The sequence below is a fragment of the Eubalaena glacialis genome, chromosome 5 (assembly GCF_028564815.1).
Source record: "Eubalaena glacialis isolate mEubGla1 chromosome 5, mEubGla1.1.hap2.+ XY, whole genome shotgun sequence".
NCBI lineage: Eukaryota > Metazoa > Chordata > Mammalia > Artiodactyla > Balaenidae > Eubalaena > Eubalaena glacialis.
The window spans coordinates 5941290-5959267 of record NC_083720.1 but is presented as its reverse complement, the minus strand read 5'-3'; the positions used below and the strand labels follow the sequence as shown (position 1 = coordinate 5959267).

The window sequence follows — 17978 nt, the reverse complement described above, 5'->3', positions numbered from 1 at the left end:
TTCAAAGGAAAGTTTAACAAATCCTCATAAGAGAATACAGAACATACAGCTAGTTTCTGGATCTCATTAGATTAGAATAAATGCACAATCTGTATAAGTAAAATTTTTCTCTTCTTGAAGTTTCATATTAATGTGAGAAATGTGTGGTAAGTTAGAGACAAAGAGAATCACTGTTTTATAGTAATAGAGTAAATAAACCTGCTAAGAATACTCTCCAAAATATTTAATTTACTTTAAATGTAGTAAAATTCTCAGGTCACTTCTCTGTTAAGTGAGATATAAGGAAACATGGTCACTGATATCGAAACTGAGCAGTACCCTGTGGGGCCTTCCTGGAGACAGACCACTCCCCATGTCCCCTGCCTCTTGTTTGTAGAAAAGCTTTAACCTTCTAGGCCTTCCCCGAGTTCCAAAGAGCAATTTTAATCAGAGAAGTGAGAAAATGCAGAAACAAAGGAAAGCAGTCAAACAAGACAAAACAAAATAGTAATAGTTTAACCGTAAAACAAACTCAAGGTCTTTTAGTTACTCCTCAAGGGCTATAGATTACATCCTGAGTCATACCCTTGAGTTGTTTTCCAGATACTAAAACCCCCACCAGGTGGAAGAAGCTAACTGCATGATCACCACAATCTTGTGGCCCCCAAACTGGCTGCAACCTGAGGATCGATAATGCTGACCTCTGTGACCTTACCTGTTACCTCCTCATCAACCAATCAGAGAATGGTGCATGAGCTGATCATGCACCCTGTGACCCTCTCCCTCGCACTGTCTTTAAAAAGCCTTTCCTGAAAGCCATCCGGAGGTTCAGGTCTTTTGAGTCTGAGCTGCCCATTCTCCTTGCTTGGCCCTGCAATAAACACTGTACTTTCCTTCACCACAACTCGGTGTCAGTAGATTGGCTTTGCTGTGCATCGGGCAAGCAGACCTAAGTTTGGTTCAGTAACAATATCATAAGTATTAAAGGATCATTCTATTGTAATGTCAAAAAACAAATCTAAACAATCTATCATGGCTTTTGCTCTCAAGGAATTTGCAATACACCACCATTTGGGCAACCTCACCTCACCTCACACACATATATAAATAAGTGGTAAAAACTGACTACAGTCTTACATTACATCAAAAAGAAAAAAGAAAAGAAAAAAATCTTTGTTTTAAAGGATAGTATATCATCTTTTGGAACCTAAACTAGAACAAAAGAAGGGTCCATGACCCAGAGTTTCTGCACTTTCCAAAAATGGAAGAAATTCCTTACAGAAGTCTAAAGAGTTAGCCCAGAAAAGGAAAGCAGCAGCAAAACAGATTATTTTCCCTACATTTCTGATGGGTCAGATAAAATATGGGCAGGCCAGCTCTGTGGAGGCCAAGGTGAATTAGAAGAGTGAGCCCACGTCTTCCCTTCAGTGTAAGCTATAGTGTTAAACATCTTCACTGTGTTTACGTTGGCTGAGGTTGCTGGATTTGATGCAAACATTTAGCCAGGAGAGCTCTAAGCTCTCCCACAAGGCTTATTAAATGGACAGCAGCAGCTCCCTTTCCCCAGCTACAGAATGACGAATTGTTCCACTTTTATTACTGTTTAATGCCTCTACCATCAGCAATGATTTTTTTTGCTTAATTTTGGCATTTCCTTTTGTCTTGTGTAATTCTTCTCTTGCCACTTCATTAAATTTCTCTATAAATTCCCTTTCTTGGAACAGACAATATCGATGTCAACATTAAATACTTAACATGCTCAAGTTATATGTCACTCCTTTACAATTTCATCTCACTTTCCTACTTATTTCCTACCATTGTGCCCATTGTTAGTTAAATAACTCACCTGGACCTCCTTCTCATCCAACAACGTCCCCTGAATCCAAGCAATTGCCTGTGCCTTCTTACCTAGAACTGAAACTCTAAATGACATCACCCTCAACCATCTCATCTTTTCTTATTTAATAGGCAAGTCTATAAGGCAAATACTCCCAGAAGATGGTGTTACATTTCCACAGAAATGCAGATTTTACATTAAAAATAATGTAACAATAAAACTTACATTGTTACAGCTATCTTTATTGTCAGATAATATTTGTCTTTTTGCGAATGCTATTCCCATATCTGACTCTCCTTCTGTCAAGAATCCATTCTCAAGGTAAAAGGAATAATAACCGTAAAATAATTATTCATCATTTTTCATTATTTTCCAGATATCTTTTTCTCTCTAATCTTTAATATTGTGGTTGAACTACTTTAAGTAAAAATAAGAAGACATATTTATCTGTAGTTAAAACTAATGGCTCATTTTTCCTTCCCCCTTTGTGTTTTCACTACAAATAGTTTAGACCAAGAGAAAATTCACTGATGCCTTATTTTGTTGCTTGGCCCAGTCTTAATCCTCTTGTTGCCATTCAGCTATAAATACCAACTCAACCCCCAATGTTGCAGGCTTTCATATCAATTAGATGACAGCACAGAGTCTAAGTTCCATGAACAGATAGACTAATTAAGGGATTCTGCTAGTACAAGCGAAAGTTAGTGTTAGAAGAGACCAAAAGCAGAAACGTATTTTAAAAAGCATTTACTTTTCAGTCCCTACCTTTAATTAGCTGCATCACTCCAGGGACTATAATGATCAGAATTGCTGTGAGCTTGCAAAAGGTTAGGAAAATCTGGATCCGGGCGCTCCAGCTGACACTCATGCTATTTAGGACCATCACCATTGCTGCAAACAAATAGATGAAGTTAGAAAAGGTGAATCATCACTGGTATGAAGACGTCTTAGGTTGTGGCTCTTCAAAGTGCCATCCGTGAACCAGCAGTGTTGCCATTACCTGGAAGCAGTTGAGAAATGCAGAATCTCAGGCACCACACCAGACCTAAGGACTACAAATCTGTATCTCAGCAAGATCTCTAGGTGATTTTTATGCACACTGAAGTTTCAGAGGCTTGGATGAAACCTGTGAACAGTAAGAAGTTCTCTCTTGTTCTTTGTATATGTCAATAAGAGTGGACAAATACTGTAGCGCCCTAATAATCATATAAAAATACCTTCTAAGCAAATCCCGAAGTCATCATATGCAATGAGATTGTTGAATGTGACTCTTCAGCTTGATACAGCAGGCAACTCTTTCCTCGCTCAATGATTGATCTTGTGCATAGTCACCTGCCAGCTCGGCATCACACTCAAGAAGGGGCAATGTGTGAGCTGGGACGTGATTCTTCACCTTCAGGACTAGCTGTAGACAGCACCTTTTGCATTTCCTTTCCACTTTCCAATCAGCACAGTCAGGAGTGACTTTCAACCTACCCTAAATGTATAGGCTTCCCAGATATGTTTTGGAACTTGGAAAAAATGTTACAAGGGATGAATCCAAAAGAGTTCCCAGATGCACATTGGGTCTGAAGCCAGCAGAATTTCCCTTTCTTGGTGATACCGTCCACAGTGTCCCGAGTAGTATTCAACTATTCACTCTCCCCGCACTGTGGACCATGAGAACCTTGAGGGCAGAACAAGCATTATTCATCTCTGTCTTGCTAGTATCCAGCTTCATCCCTGGCCCAGGAAGATCATCAACATGGTTTTGTTGAATCAATGAATGAGCTGGATCCTCAGTTTTAAAAAACCACCCTCGGCCAAAGAGGAATGAAATGAATGGCGATATTCTCAAACCGCGCCTCCTATACACTGCTGGAGTGACTTATTCTAGACAGTGGATTTCAACTTTACGCTCTTTCTAAAACCTTATGCTTAGTGTTACTTGCTCCCTCCTCCACTGCCCAAAAAGCTACTTCATACCTGACATTTGTAGTTATTATCTATAAGCTTTATTTTTAAAAAGGTGTATTCTCCCTAAACAAATAACAAAAATGTATGAAAATACTTCTTGGAGGATAAAACCAAACACAGAATTCTTACAGTTCAGGTTGCAATAGGAAGCTTTCCATATGTACAATAATGAGTGATCTTCATAGTTCCAATTGCCTGATACAATCATTAGCTCATTTCAGAATTTAAGAATTGGAGCAAATGTATCAACACAATGTATAATAGCAAAATTTAAAAAATAACCTAGCCCCCTAAAGGAAGGCGAATTAAGGTATACCTTTTTAAGGGTTTACTATGCAGCCATTTAAAATCATGATGCAGTTAAATATTTATTACATGGAAGATTGTTCATGACGTTTTACTGACCAATACAGCAAATTACAGAGAGATGGGTAGATGATAAATTGATATGTAGACAGCAAGATAAAGACACAAAGACAGAGAGAAAGGAACGGAAAAATTCTGAATGAGTGTTTACCAAAACATTAACAGAAGGTATCTATAGATGATAGAATACTGAATAATTTTCAAGTTTAAAATTTTATTTTTCTACATGATTTAAAATAATTTTTATAATGAACATGAAGTATTAAGTAAAAAAATCAATAAAAGCAATTTTCATTTTTGAAAACAACTCAAAGATGGGAAGAATAAGGGACCATGAAAAGTTAGATAGGAGGTTACTAATGAAGAAATGTTTCAAAGGACTAATGATGAGAATGATTAGAAAGGCTGGAGCCCTGAATAAGCTACATGGGAAGCTAAGAGAAATATTTTATCTATGTTTGAAGCTGGAAACATGAAGAAATAGACAGGTCTATTGTTAATCACCAAGTGCATTATTTTATCAGTGAAAAGATAAAAGATAATTATTTTCCTCTCCCCTATACAAAACACTAATATATTGAAAATAATTTAATGCAACTCTGTGCTCATCTTCATCATCCAGTGATTCTTTTCCTTTTTCTATGTAAATTACTCTGTGATAAATGAGTCATGATAAGAAAGGGATTATTTTTTTAGTTAAGGAGATTCAGCACTGATCTGAAAATAATTGGGTGCATGTTCCCACCAACAACAAAAGAGCACTGTTTTCTTTTAACTAGAGCTCCTAAAACCCCAAACACTATTTTTGAGAGTACTCCACAATAGAAAAGAGCTGTTGTAAGGAGAGGAGGGGAGAAAAACGAGGAAGGAGAAAAAGGAATAGAGGGAGGGAGAACAGGAAGGAAGAAAATGAAGAAAGGGAGGGAGGGAGGAAGGGGGAGGGAAAAGAGAGAGGCATTCTCATATTTAGAACCTCTATATATTTGGGAAGAGGAAAGAAGGTTTGTTACGTTCATAAAGAGCGTAGGCATTACATTCAATGTCTATTGAAATAGAAAAAAAATGAGTTTTGGGAATTTTATATTTTGTAAAGTTTTCTTAGAAAAATGGAAGACAAAATCAAACAAATATTATGACTGGATAATCTCACCTTGCTTTCCTCTCAGACAGCTGAAATAAAAATTCTGGTTAAGCCTGATTTCTCTCAAAGGTTTCTCAAAACCCTGCTTTATCTGAGCATCCAGACATTGCCCTCATTATTCCATACACCAAATTCCAGCTGAGATGTACCTCTATGACCCTGAAGAGATACAGATTAACAAGTAACAAGGTAGCCAGTACAGAGGCACTGTGAAGGTCCTCCAGTGGCTGAAACTGCTGTTTCATCATGTGTCTTTACAGAGAAATTTAAGTCTACGTATATTGCTTATCCAACAATACTGAAAAGGGAGTTGGGATTCACTAAACACACGTTTTCAGAGTTTCTGAAACAACATCTACAATACTTTGGTTTTTATACACTATCTATCCACATTGTAATCATCAAAGAAATCTGAGCAAGCTTTCAGCCTAGCTTTACTTCCTTTGAATAATGATTGCTAATTTCATGCAGTAAGAATTACTTGTATCAATTTGGGCTTATTATTATTATTGTTGCTTACCTTAAATGTTACCAAAATGGAAACAGAGGGACATATAGTTTTTATTTATTTATTAATGACGCCGCTTCCTAAGAACTGAAATGCAGCAACGAGGAGTGTTAAAAACTGGTACCATGATTTAAGGACTGGCAAGTATTTCTTTCTGCACTTCCGTAATTCAAGTCTGTCTTTTGTTTTGCAGAGTGAGATTACCGAGCCTGGATATATTGGGTTATCTCCCAGCTTCAGGTTCTCCCTGGCTTTTGGCTTCTGACTGCTCTGTGCTAAACTGGTAAAATATACGGACACCATATGGATGCGACACGGTGAGCTAAAGTGAATTGTTCCACTGTTCTTTGTAGCAGCTGCCCGGGGTCGCCTCTATCTCTTTGTTTGCATTTGTTTCCTGGATACATTAATTTCAGATAGGTTTTTAGCAATAAACAACCTTTATAAAGCAGGGAGACTATATCTAGGATCTCACTATTGGGAATAAAAATGGTAAGCCTTAAATAAATATATACTATTGTTATATGACAGACATTGTGCAAGGACCTTACATGGATAATGTTATTTAATCCTATCTCTATGACGTGGTTACCATCTCTGGTGGTATTTTTCTGATGAGCAGCTGAGAATCCAGATATTACTTAACTTGCCCGTGTTCACGAAGGTAAGGTGTAAAGATAGGATTGAAGCCAAGTAAGCTGACCCCAGAGTCCACACTTTTACCAGTCGTTCACAGGTAACAATGAGGAAGTAGCTCAAAAGACACATACGATCTCACTAATATACCTAGTTCTTCCAAACTCCCGGTGACTCTTCCTCTCTGCTAAGGTTCATGTTTATCTTGGCTGGGATTTCAGGACACTTTGATTTCACATTTTATTTCTCATCCTCCTGAAGGGTATAGTTGCTGTTCTGCAGTCCTTGTATATTTCAATACGACATGTATTTACCTAAGAATTGGTTGTCATGGTATCTAGTTACGGTAGAAAAGGAGTAGGGATAGTCCAATTTCAGATTTATAAAGAGCCACTCCATGTACAATGTTTGAGAAGCTAGCACAGAACCGGGCCTAGAGTTTCTTTCATGTAATTTAATGATGCCAGGAAAGTACAGTTTTAGAAAAGAAAGTACAGTACTGCATTTGTAGAAATGGCTATTTCTTTTTCTCACATCGCAATCATTAGTGTTACTTTGTTTGCTTCCCCCAATTATTCCCACAGGTTATGGGAAGAAGGTAGGGCTCTTTACTCACCTACGTAAACTAAACTAGTAAGAAAATTGAGACGGAGAGAGAGGTTGTTAGGGATGCATCTGAGACTAGATCCCACATTTTAAGGAAAGTATTTTTATTATAATATTCTGCCATTCGAGTGTATACTTAAACAGGGTCTAGTTTCAGGAGAGCAGAACCAAAAAACTAAATATCATCTCAAATATTGAACATACTTCAATGTTTATTGAAGCTACAAGGAGAGTGAAAATTCATGGAGTTCCATAGAAGTTAAAGGGAGTAATGTCAGTATTGGGCTGGAGGAGAGAAGACAAATGTGAATATATAAGATTTCCCCATTCAACTTCCATGTGCCTGATACGTTTACCAGAATGGACAAGATTTGGGGTAAGCCAAAACTTTTCATTTTTATTAATTTGACAGAAACGAAGTAGAGTACTTTTAAAAGGGGAGAGGGTGAATTAGTATTTAGTAATGCCCCCCTACCACCCCACTCTCATTTCTCAAGTGGTTGGTTAAGGCACTCTGCTAAGTCTTAAAAATCTGACTAATTTCATCCTTCCACAGCCATTCAAGATAAATTATCTTTTCACAGGTATTTTACCAATAAATAAAACCGATGCTTAAAGAGGTTTAATATTTAGCCCTAAATCACATAACTAAGAAATGATGACACTAACTTTCAATTCCAGGCAGTTTGCCTCCAGAGCCTGAGTTATCACCACTATGCTAAGATGGTTCAAAAATTCAAAAATTCAAAAATTCATGGTGTTAGATCGGAGCAAACTATTCGCCTCCATCTTCTTGCTGCCTGAGAGACCTGAAGATGTGTAATCCTCCAAGTTTAACACACAGGCATTCTATTGGCTTCTCTACTAGAGAAAAATTCTTAGACCTCTTCTCATAAAAATCAGTTGTCAATAAATATTTACTGAGCACAAACAACATGCTAGGTGCTATGGGAAGGGCTGGAAACCCAGCAGTGAGTAAGCCCCTGGTCTCATGGAATTTGAGGAGATGTTTTCCCACAAGAGTATAAACAGCTACCATTTGTAACTTCATTCTTAAAAAATTTCTGGCAAAAAAAAAAAAAAAAATTTCTGGCATTCTCCAAAACACTTTATATACAGTGTCTCTTTTACTATCATTTAATCTTCACAAGACACCTGACGAGGCTGGGCATGATTTAAAGGTAAGAACACTGAGGTGCAGAAAGTTGAAGTGATGTGTCCCCAAGTCTCACATCTGTAGTATGTATCAAGGGCAAGATGAATCAAGAACACCATTACCTTTCCAGAACTCAGAAATGTCTAATTCGAGCATCTTTCTTTGTCTCCCTTCAAAGATTTCACCGACCAATTATTTGTGTATGTTCCATGAATTAAGGGGGAGAATCCAGGATGAACCTACTTAAGTTCAGAAATACATGTACCCAGCACTAGAGATATTCTATGTGGATTTCCTAACTCTTTCCTGCTAACTAACCACTCACCCCTCTACTGTCAGATGTTCATCTCTCTCTTCGTTGTTCTATTGAAATACTTCAGCCATGTATAACTACAAATTCTTTCATGGGTATGCAGTTCAATTATTCCTGGGGAGCTCTCTATCTCCAAGTAGGTCAAACTTAATCAAGGGGGATCATATTGATTCTGAAAACAGTGATTCAGTTAGTATCTACAAGTAAGTGATCATCTCCCATCATATTTAAGAGTTTGGAATGTTGACTCTTATAACAGGAAGTTAGAGTCATATTGGGCTTCATATCACTTATGTCATGTTGGCCATGTTCCTCTTTTTTAATTTCCTTTTTTAGAAAAAGTTCTAATATCTGTGCCCATTGGTGAAAATGAACAACTTCCTAATTTAGAGACAATAAAGAAGACTCCTAGTTGAGAAACACTACTAATAATCAAATACTGGAAGAAGACTCTTGTGACCATCGATGGACAGCTAAAATCCTAACACTGAGAGTGACAGCTGCTAACACTAGAAAATGCATGAACACTACACACACCCAACACACAAACACCATTCCATGAGGCTAAGTGCGTTATAATTCAACACGTTATCGGTGAGGAAGGATATTTTCCAATACAGAATCCATTTAAAAATTGGGTTTTCATTTGTAAAAGTCTCTTTTTAGGTACAATCCAGTTACTATTTTACTAACAAAGTGGTTTTGTTTGCCTATTTTAAAAGCTTAGCCATCATAGCTACTGACCCAGTGCAAAACGGGCATGTAATGTCATATCAGGCATCACTCCAACTCTTTATTCTTTTCTTTGTTTTCCAACACAAACTCGGCAATGAACTGTAAGCAAGAAGAACACTATGTGGGGAGCAGTCCCACCACATAAAAAGTCTCAAGAAACTTTGTCTCCAATGACTTTTGTAGGGATTTTTTTTTTCTTTTTCATATTTACACCTATGATACTCACTTATGCCCACAGCTGTAATGAGCTTGACTGCAAGTTCAGGAATTTCACACTGAATGAAAAATGGTTCCAGAAGGTACCGTCCAAAGGCCAGAGATATCACAGCAGTGGCTGCAGGGCTAGAAAAAAAAAAAAAACATATTTAGGTTAACTACAGAAAAAAAAAAGCATCTTCACTAAACTTTTTCTACCTTGAGGTGATATTATTCAGCATATGGAACATATTAAATAGGGAAGTCTGTGATTTTCAGAACTCCATATTTGATTAGGTTGTCATAGACATTCCAAATGAAATATTGTCTACAATTTTGGTGGCTACTTTTTAAACTTCACATCTCCTTGGGTACAAGGCTGGGTACTGTTAGTTTTGCCCCTGCCTTCCCATATTTGACTTTTTCTTAAAAATTTAGTTTATTACCTGAGATCCTGACAGAGGTGGGCCTCACAAGAAGCAATCTTCTTTCTCAGTAAGTCAACAATTAAACTCCAGCACAGTATGAATGCATTAACAGTGCAGGTCTAATGGGCTGGGGCATGGTCAGAAAAGGAACACAAAACTCACCTTATAAAAATTAGTACTAATAAGTGTTCATTGCAAATATATGCTTATGTGCTTGATATCGTATTAGTCTTGGTTTTCCATACAGACCAAAACTTGAAGAGCCAAGTGATTATTCTTAATTCCACAGAAATATTTAGATGCAAAGTATACATTGAAAAATAAAAGTACTCTTGTAATTTTACAAATGGAGAAAACATGCATGAAATAAGAAAATGCAATAACTTCAGGTATATAGTGAAATAGGTAACAAACCATTCTATCTTAATTTTTCAACTATTTCTATACAAAAATTACAGATGCCTTTTCAGTTTAAATATATCTATATATGAATGCATATTTGTTAGATACACAGGCAAGTCCATGATATTACCTACTTTGTCCTGCCTGTCTTCCCTTTCAGCTTATCTTCCTTCTCATGGTTATACAACACCCATGTCCAGCTCCTAACTGTCAGAAAACCAACCACCATTATGTGTTCCAACCTTGACCTGCCAGTACTAGCACGACAGATTTCTTGATTTTTTTTTTCTTTTCCAAGAGAACCTCCTCCTTACCCCAACAAGATTATTTTTCTCGGTCGCCATCATTTATAAATTTTGGACGTATAAATTAAAATCTGATCATGACATCTTAGTGCTTTCAAAACATGCTCAGGATATGCAAAAACTCTTCAATTCAAGGCTCTATCTGCTCTAAGCTTTTCCTTCCTCTTCAGTGTGCTTCCTCCCACACAAGGATATGAATACCCTTTGCCTGAGGCCCCTGCAACTCACTGACGGTTTCTTATACCTCAGGTCTTAGTTCAGTCTTTTGCCCAAGGAAGCTTCTCCAGTCCTCTGATTGGGTTAGATCTCCCGGAGTATATTCTCTTCCGGAACCTCATGGCTTCTCTTTCACAGTGTGTATCACAGTAGTAACTTTATATTTTCTTATGTGATGTCTTGATTCATAACTATTTCCCTCATTTGACCCTGAGATCCATGAGTACAAGGCTGTGTCCATCTTAATCATTATTTCATCTTCAGTGTATAGTAGTGTCTGTCATACAGTAGAAACCCAATGAATATTGAATATATAGTGAATGTGTGAATTCAATCAAATGACCCCTGATGTGTGATGTTTTTTCCTTAAGATTTGTTTTTACAGACTAATTCTGACAAGAGTGACTTAATCTGATGTACAATTTTAATAGTAAGTATTTAGGTACCATGGGTGTTTTCAATGGAAGAGAAATGTTAAAGTACCTAGGTATCTTGTCACCCCTCAAGCCATTCATTACTCTGCCTATCTGAGAAACCAGTTGAGTAATGTGAGTCCATTATTACAAAGAAATATATGAACTCATTAAAAAAGCTTCTAGAATATATCTAGGTAATTTCTTCTGTAAACACACACACACACACACACACACACACACACACACACACCCCACGAAGTAGCTGTCCTGTGATTAAAGTAACATTTGATTATGAGCTGCTTGAGAATAGGAACCATGGCTCACTCCACTTCAGGTCTCTTTAACTTGCCATTCACCATTTAGTAGCAGTTTGTGGAATGAATAAGTGAATGCATAAGCACTGTATCGGTGCTACTACTGCAAATGGAATAATCATGCTCATCATACTGACAATACAATCAGCCAATACATGACTAAAGCGGGACTCAAGTCCAGCTACATCAGGCTCCAAAAGCCTACTGTCCTGACAGGCCAGCACTCTAAATAAGTAGTGTAGTCATCTGAATGCTGAGTATGTTGTATTCAAAATATGATAACCTTAATCTTTCAGTTACCTGTTCAAAAAGAATTTAATATCTGATCATCAGGGCACTGAAGTAAGTAGTATAAGGGTTACAAAAAGGTGTGAGACCTGGTCTTATATGCTTGAAATACTTGCAGTTTTAACAGGGAAACAGAGCATGGATTCCTAAAATATTAAGTAAGGTTATATGACATCATGTTCAATGTCAAATGAGAAGAAGAGACTGCATTTTTTTCAGAAGCATTAAGAGAGGAAAGACATACTATAAACTAGGGTGAACAGGAAATTAACTGTGGAAATGATAGAATTTAAGTTGACCTTTGAAGAGTAATATTCAGATTATCAGAAAAGAGTGGAAGGCACATCCTGGGCAAATCCCAGAGTTTAGAAAAGGAACAAAATACCTCCTTATCATTATTTCATTATAATAAATTTTAAATAATGCAGAATTGTCTAAAATGAGAACAGATTTAACAAAGAAGTAAATACTACTCTAAGCTCTTTGATAAAAAAGAGACTCCTAGAACTATAAAAACCAAGATTAGTGTGAAGTCAATACTTATTAGCTCTGCATTTGCCACTTAGCCCCACTTGACAGGATAAAAGCTCACAGGAGCTCTCAGCTGTGTAAGTTTGATAAGTTTACAGTAAGAGCAAGTTTCTCTCCTTATTTATGTTAAACTCTGCAATCAGAACGTGCTAGTCACGTTTCATGGATGCTGTTTGCCTTCAGGATACTTTTAAACTTCTCAGGTGACATCATAAGTTTCCCACAAAGTTGGAGGAAATTTGCTGTTCAGAGTGACTTAGCATTATTTGGTTTGAGGGCAATCAGGAAAAGGAACGTATTCTTACAACAATAAACGCAAAAAAGCTTTTCGCAACTGTAGTTCACTGATTTGTTTAAGATGAGGACATGAGTCATCTGTGACAAGTGAAGTTTTGTTCTTTTATAGAGTATAAAACTTGGTAACGGGCTTCCCTGGTGGTGCAGTGGTTAAGAATCCGCCTGCCAATGCAGGGGACATGGGTTCAAGCCCTGGTCCAGGAAGATCCTACATGCTGCGGAGCAACTAAGCCCACGCGCCATAACTACTGAGCTTGCGCTCTAGAGCCCGCATGCCACAACTACTGAGCCCACGTGCCACAACTACTGAAGCCCGCGTGCCTAGATCTTGTGCTCCACAACAAGAGAAGCCACCACAATGAGAAGCCCACACACCGCAATGATGAGTAGCCCCCGCTCGCCACAACTAGAGAAAGCCCGCACGCAGCAATGAAGACCCAATGCAGCCAAAAAAAAAAACAAAACAAAACAAACTTGGTGACATACTAAATTGTTAGGAACAGAAGTTTCCTAGTCACGAAAACTGAGTAAACTAAGATGGCTTAATGGTGTAATCTACAAGAAGAAAAACACGAGTTCCTATAACATAACATTTAATTTTGTCTAATTATGATTTACAATCAAACAAAAGGTCTGATTTATCAAGGTAGATTTTGATGCTTCATATCCTTTTCAAGTCAGCATCTGTCCTGAAAATGTCATGGAGAATAATTGAATGTTAACAAAAAGCAGATGCTTTAAAAGTTTGGCAGGGTTGGCAAACTACCGCCAGTGGCAAAATTGCATTAAACACATTAATTGAGAAAGGTATTCCATCACAGATTTTATGTCCTGAAGTAGACATGTTTACCACATACATAATCACATGACATGTATATTTCTAACTACTTAAAAATAATCAAGGTGATTAAAATATGGTATAATGAATAGGTTTATTTTTCCTTAATTTTTTTGTATGTAGGTTCTTACCGTATAATGAGCAGTTCTACCCAGACTCGCACAAAAGCTGGTAATGGGCCAAAGACTTCCAGAATGTATGTGTAATGACCACCAGATTTCCTTATAGTTGTTCCCAGTTCAGCATAGGACAAGGCTCCTGTGAAATATTTATAATAAAAAGGTGAAAAGTTAAAATATTACCAAGTCATCCAGCAGTAGAATGGATACAACAATGTTTCTGTTGTGTGAGATGTTACTACATCCTTTGATCTGAATGACATCCTTTTTCAAAATTAATAACAGTCATCGAATTCCTAAGAGCCTCCAGATTCCTCTTGCAACTTCCTCACATTTGAGATCTAGTTCATTCTATTCAAACAATGTAATTTTACTTGAAATAGTAAGGACAAACTTCTAAAACAATATCATATTATTAAGAATTTTGAATCTCAAACCTGACAACAAGAGAAAAAGAGTAGATGGATGCCAATATTACTAACCTATTTTTCAAAGAACTTCACATCAAGACAAGGAATTATCACAAATTGACCTCATTATATTGAGAATCCTTTTAATAAATGATATTTCTGTGGCATGTCAAAATAAATAAGATTCATCTGTTCTCCAGAGAAGTATGGACTCAAGGCTTTGGAAGGCTTCATTTAATTTGTAGGATATATTTTGTTTGTCAACAAAATGAATTTTGACGCAGATATTCTGTTTTTAGGAAAGTTTTTCTCGCATGTCTTCGAAGTACACACTCTGTATGGCTGAAATAACACATTCTTTTAAAAAAGAGGTGCTATGACATATTTACATACGTTAGGTAAAATTAACTATAGACCAAATTTTAACATTTAGCAATAAACTTCACAGAGAGTTGAGCAAGTTATATAATCTCCCCAAACCTCAGTTTCATCCTCTGTAAAATAAAGATCTTAATTCTCACATCACAAGGAGTTTGTGTGTTTAAATATAAAATGGGTGCCAAGGACAGCACTGGGCCTGACACACGGAAAGCACCTCATGAAATACAGCTATACCTACTAATGTGAGCAATTAATTTCCAAGAAAATGAAAAATATATTTTGACATTATGTGAAAAGTTCTATCCATACTGCTAAGTACTCAAATGTAAGACGTAATTTCTGCCTGGCCTGCTCTGGGGACTCAAAGTGTGGGAAATTATTACTAATCAGTAAAGCTTCAGGTAGAACTGTCCAACACGAATGTAATTTGGATATTCAGCAAAATCTTAGTGTCAGTTATTGTATTTCTGTATCACTTATTGTATTCTTGAACCTAGTACTGTATCAGAGTCACCTGGGGAGAATTTTTTATTTAAAAACAAACAAAAAACAAATGCTAAGGCTATACCCCAGACCTACTCTCTAACCAAGAGAGGCCAGACTCTCCAATAGAGGCATCCAAGAAAATCTATTATTTTAAAATTCACACAGGTTAATTTTAAAGTAACTAGTCTACAGATTGATATTTGGGGATCACTGACACAGCCTGTCTGTTTATAACTAATTGTAACTAGTTGCAACTCACTTTCTGTTGGAAACCAGTCACCATGTTGGCAGGCTGTACAAAGAAGCAGCCAATATAAAACGTTATTGGAAAGTGTCTTAGGTACCTCAGAATTTATCCCCCAAGAATCAATACCTAGACCTTTGTATGCTTTGCTGAAACTCCAGGATAGTTGCCCCAGGTTTAAATTGAGTTCTGGAGAAATGAAATTTTCATTTAAAGGTCTCAAGCTCCATAACCATTTTACCCAGATGAAAAAAGTTCAAAATAGGTTGTAAGAATCTATGTATTGACCCTGGCTTTAAAAAACACTGTAAATCCAATATACAAATTCTTAACTCTTAGTCCCAGAGTTCTAGAGTTCTAAGACAAAGGATTTTTTTCCTTATATTTTGCTTTGCTTCCTGTTAAGAAGGCACTCCTATCAAAAGTTCCTAGTAACTTAAGTGATAAATGCAATGCAAATATAGATAAGTAGGTTAGTACAGAAGTACTCTCCCTGCAGTTAGTAATCAAAGAATACCAACTCAAGTATAAACTAAGCTAGTCCCTTTAGCTTTTTTTTTTTTTTTCCCTGAACTTCTTGAGATGATATACTTATGCAGAAGCATATTTTCTTAGTACAGGTCAACATGACTTTCATCACTTTAACTAGTTAATGCTCAGAGCCATCCATTTTATTATATCTGAATAACCTTTTATTGGGTACAAAAATGGAATCACATAGTGGGAGCTGCATGCACACAGTCTGCAAAATCCAGGAAACTGGTTATGGTTTCTCCTATCAGACACTGATTTGTTCTGAATATACCATGTGTTGGAGAAGATTAAAGGCTGAGGAGGCACAGTCATTTAGAAAGATCAACAGTTAAGTTTCTCTTTGTTCATCTATAAACGTACATGCCACACCATATGAATACCACGAACTCTTTGTAAGCTAAAATAACCCAAAAAGAATTCCTCTGTGGGTCTTTCTATACAGCGTTTGTTTTAACAAGTTTTATTTGAAATACCTTCTTCCTAATAACGGAAGTTTGAGTTCTCTAGATGAATGCTCAAACCAACGCTGAAAACACTACAAGGCCTTAAGAATAAACAGATTGGTCCGTGTAGGACCAAGAGTTAGTACTTGGTCCTAGAGTTTGGACAAAGAACAGTATCTTTTGAAATCAGAATACACTGTTTGCCAGAGAAGAGCAAATATGTCTTAGACATTTTTCCCATAACATAAATAAAATTTAATTTTCTTGACCATTCACCAGTTTTTGTCACCTTCACAACTAACCCAGGTAGCTTTCTAGTAATGTGCCCACCTCATGAGGGGACATTTATTACCTCTTTACTATTAATTGTCAAGTCAATAAAAGAGATCTAGATTTTTGAAGAAAAATTAATAAGCATACTTCTTCTACCAGTTCTGTTTAGACTAACTCAGCAGACAGGTGGACCAATGACCTGTGTCTCTGAAGACCAAGTGAACTAGAAATGAAGAAAACAGAGCTGGGCAAACACAGCAAACTAACACCCAATTCCGATTTTACAGTTTATATTGCAAAGGTTTATGGGTACTGGGGAGAGATGAAAAGTTGAAAAAAATGCGAAATATGCTCAGACCCTTGCAATATTCTCATTTACAAAAGGAACTGAATTATATGCCATCACACTTCTTTCCACAATAAGGACTTTTGAAAGAATACTGGGAACTGACAAGCGCATGAAGTTAAAACATTAGAAAGGAAAAGACTGCCACCCATTTGTTTTGCCAATAAAAAGTCAGTAAAACTTCTGCTGAACACTCAGTTCTGTGTCTAAACAGGCCACACCGGGTTTCACTTCACAGGTGTTTCATTCAGTGCGCCAGCTGCCAAGATGCCCCAAACACAGGTAACTGAGCACGAATGCCTGGTACAGAAAGCTTGCCTGTATTTTACTGGGTCATCAAAGCTAGGCTTGATGTTCATTGCCACAGGGAAAAATCAGAAAATAATCTACCTTAGTCAGGAAAAAGCGAGCACAGCCTACAGGTCGCAATTTCAGGGAATTCAGGATTCTCCAACAGTGGAGAGTGTGCGTGGATAGTTCGCATACCTCCCCCCAGATCAGAAAATCTGGGGGAGCCTTGGCCATTCATTCCCTCCTTAGAAATCACCCTCTGTCCTCCCAGAGAGCACGGCACCCAGCCCCACAGACACACCCCCAGCGAAGCAGCAACACTCACCAAACAGTGACAGGACCCCGCAGACCGTCCAGACCACCAGGGACAAGCCCACGCTGCCCGTGTTCTGGAGCACGCCCTTCGGAGAGATGAAGATTCCTGCTCCGATGATGGTGCCGATGATGATGGAGATCCCTCTCAACAGGCTGATTTTCCTCTTCAGCACAACTTTCTCCTGCCCAGGTGGCTCCTTGCCGCCCAGGGAAGACAGCCTCGCGTTAACACTGCCCTGCAGGTAACCCCCATTGGAGATGGCGGATGCCACAGGCTTTCTGACCATGGTAGTGACCCGCAGGGAAAAAAGGAAACAGAGCAAAAGAAAAAAAAAAAAAAAAAAAAAAAAATTAAAAGAATAAAACCTCCAAACTTTCAACTTTGGTGTCTCTTGGGGTGACTGACCGATCTGATCTCTTCCTCTTTGCGTTCAGATTCTTTCTCAGCGCTAGTGTGCTCCCAGGTAAAAACTCTAAGGTGTATTCTCGCCTTCCGCAATCTAATTACTCACAGGAACACCTGTGTGTTCGTTCATGGTGTTCTGGTTCCTCCACCTCCCCGACTACCTCTGCTGCTGCGGCTGCGGCTGCCGCCCTATCATTACAGCCCAGCTCAACTTCCTCATGGGCTGGTATTTAAGCTTCTGCCTGTCACACCAACTTACTCCAGCTA

General features: G+C 37.7%; 1 protein-coding gene across 1 annotated transcript in view; it reads right to left on the bottom strand.

The window, feature by feature from the left end:
• SLC7A11 (solute carrier family 7 member 11) overlaps positions 1–17592 on the bottom strand; it is a 90073-nt gene extending 72481 nt beyond the window's left edge. The window contains exons 1-4 of the mRNA XM_061191082.1: positions 17316–17592; positions 13595–13721; positions 9460–9575; positions 2582–2707 (exon numbers count right to left, since the gene is read on the bottom strand). Coding sequence (XP_061047065.1) covers positions 2582–2707; positions 9460–9575; positions 13595–13721; positions 17316–17592 — 646 coding nt within the window. The remainder of the gene's footprint in view (positions 1–2581; positions 2708–9459; positions 9576–13594; positions 13722–17315) is intronic.
• Between the last annotated feature and the right edge of the window lie 386 nt (positions 17593–17978).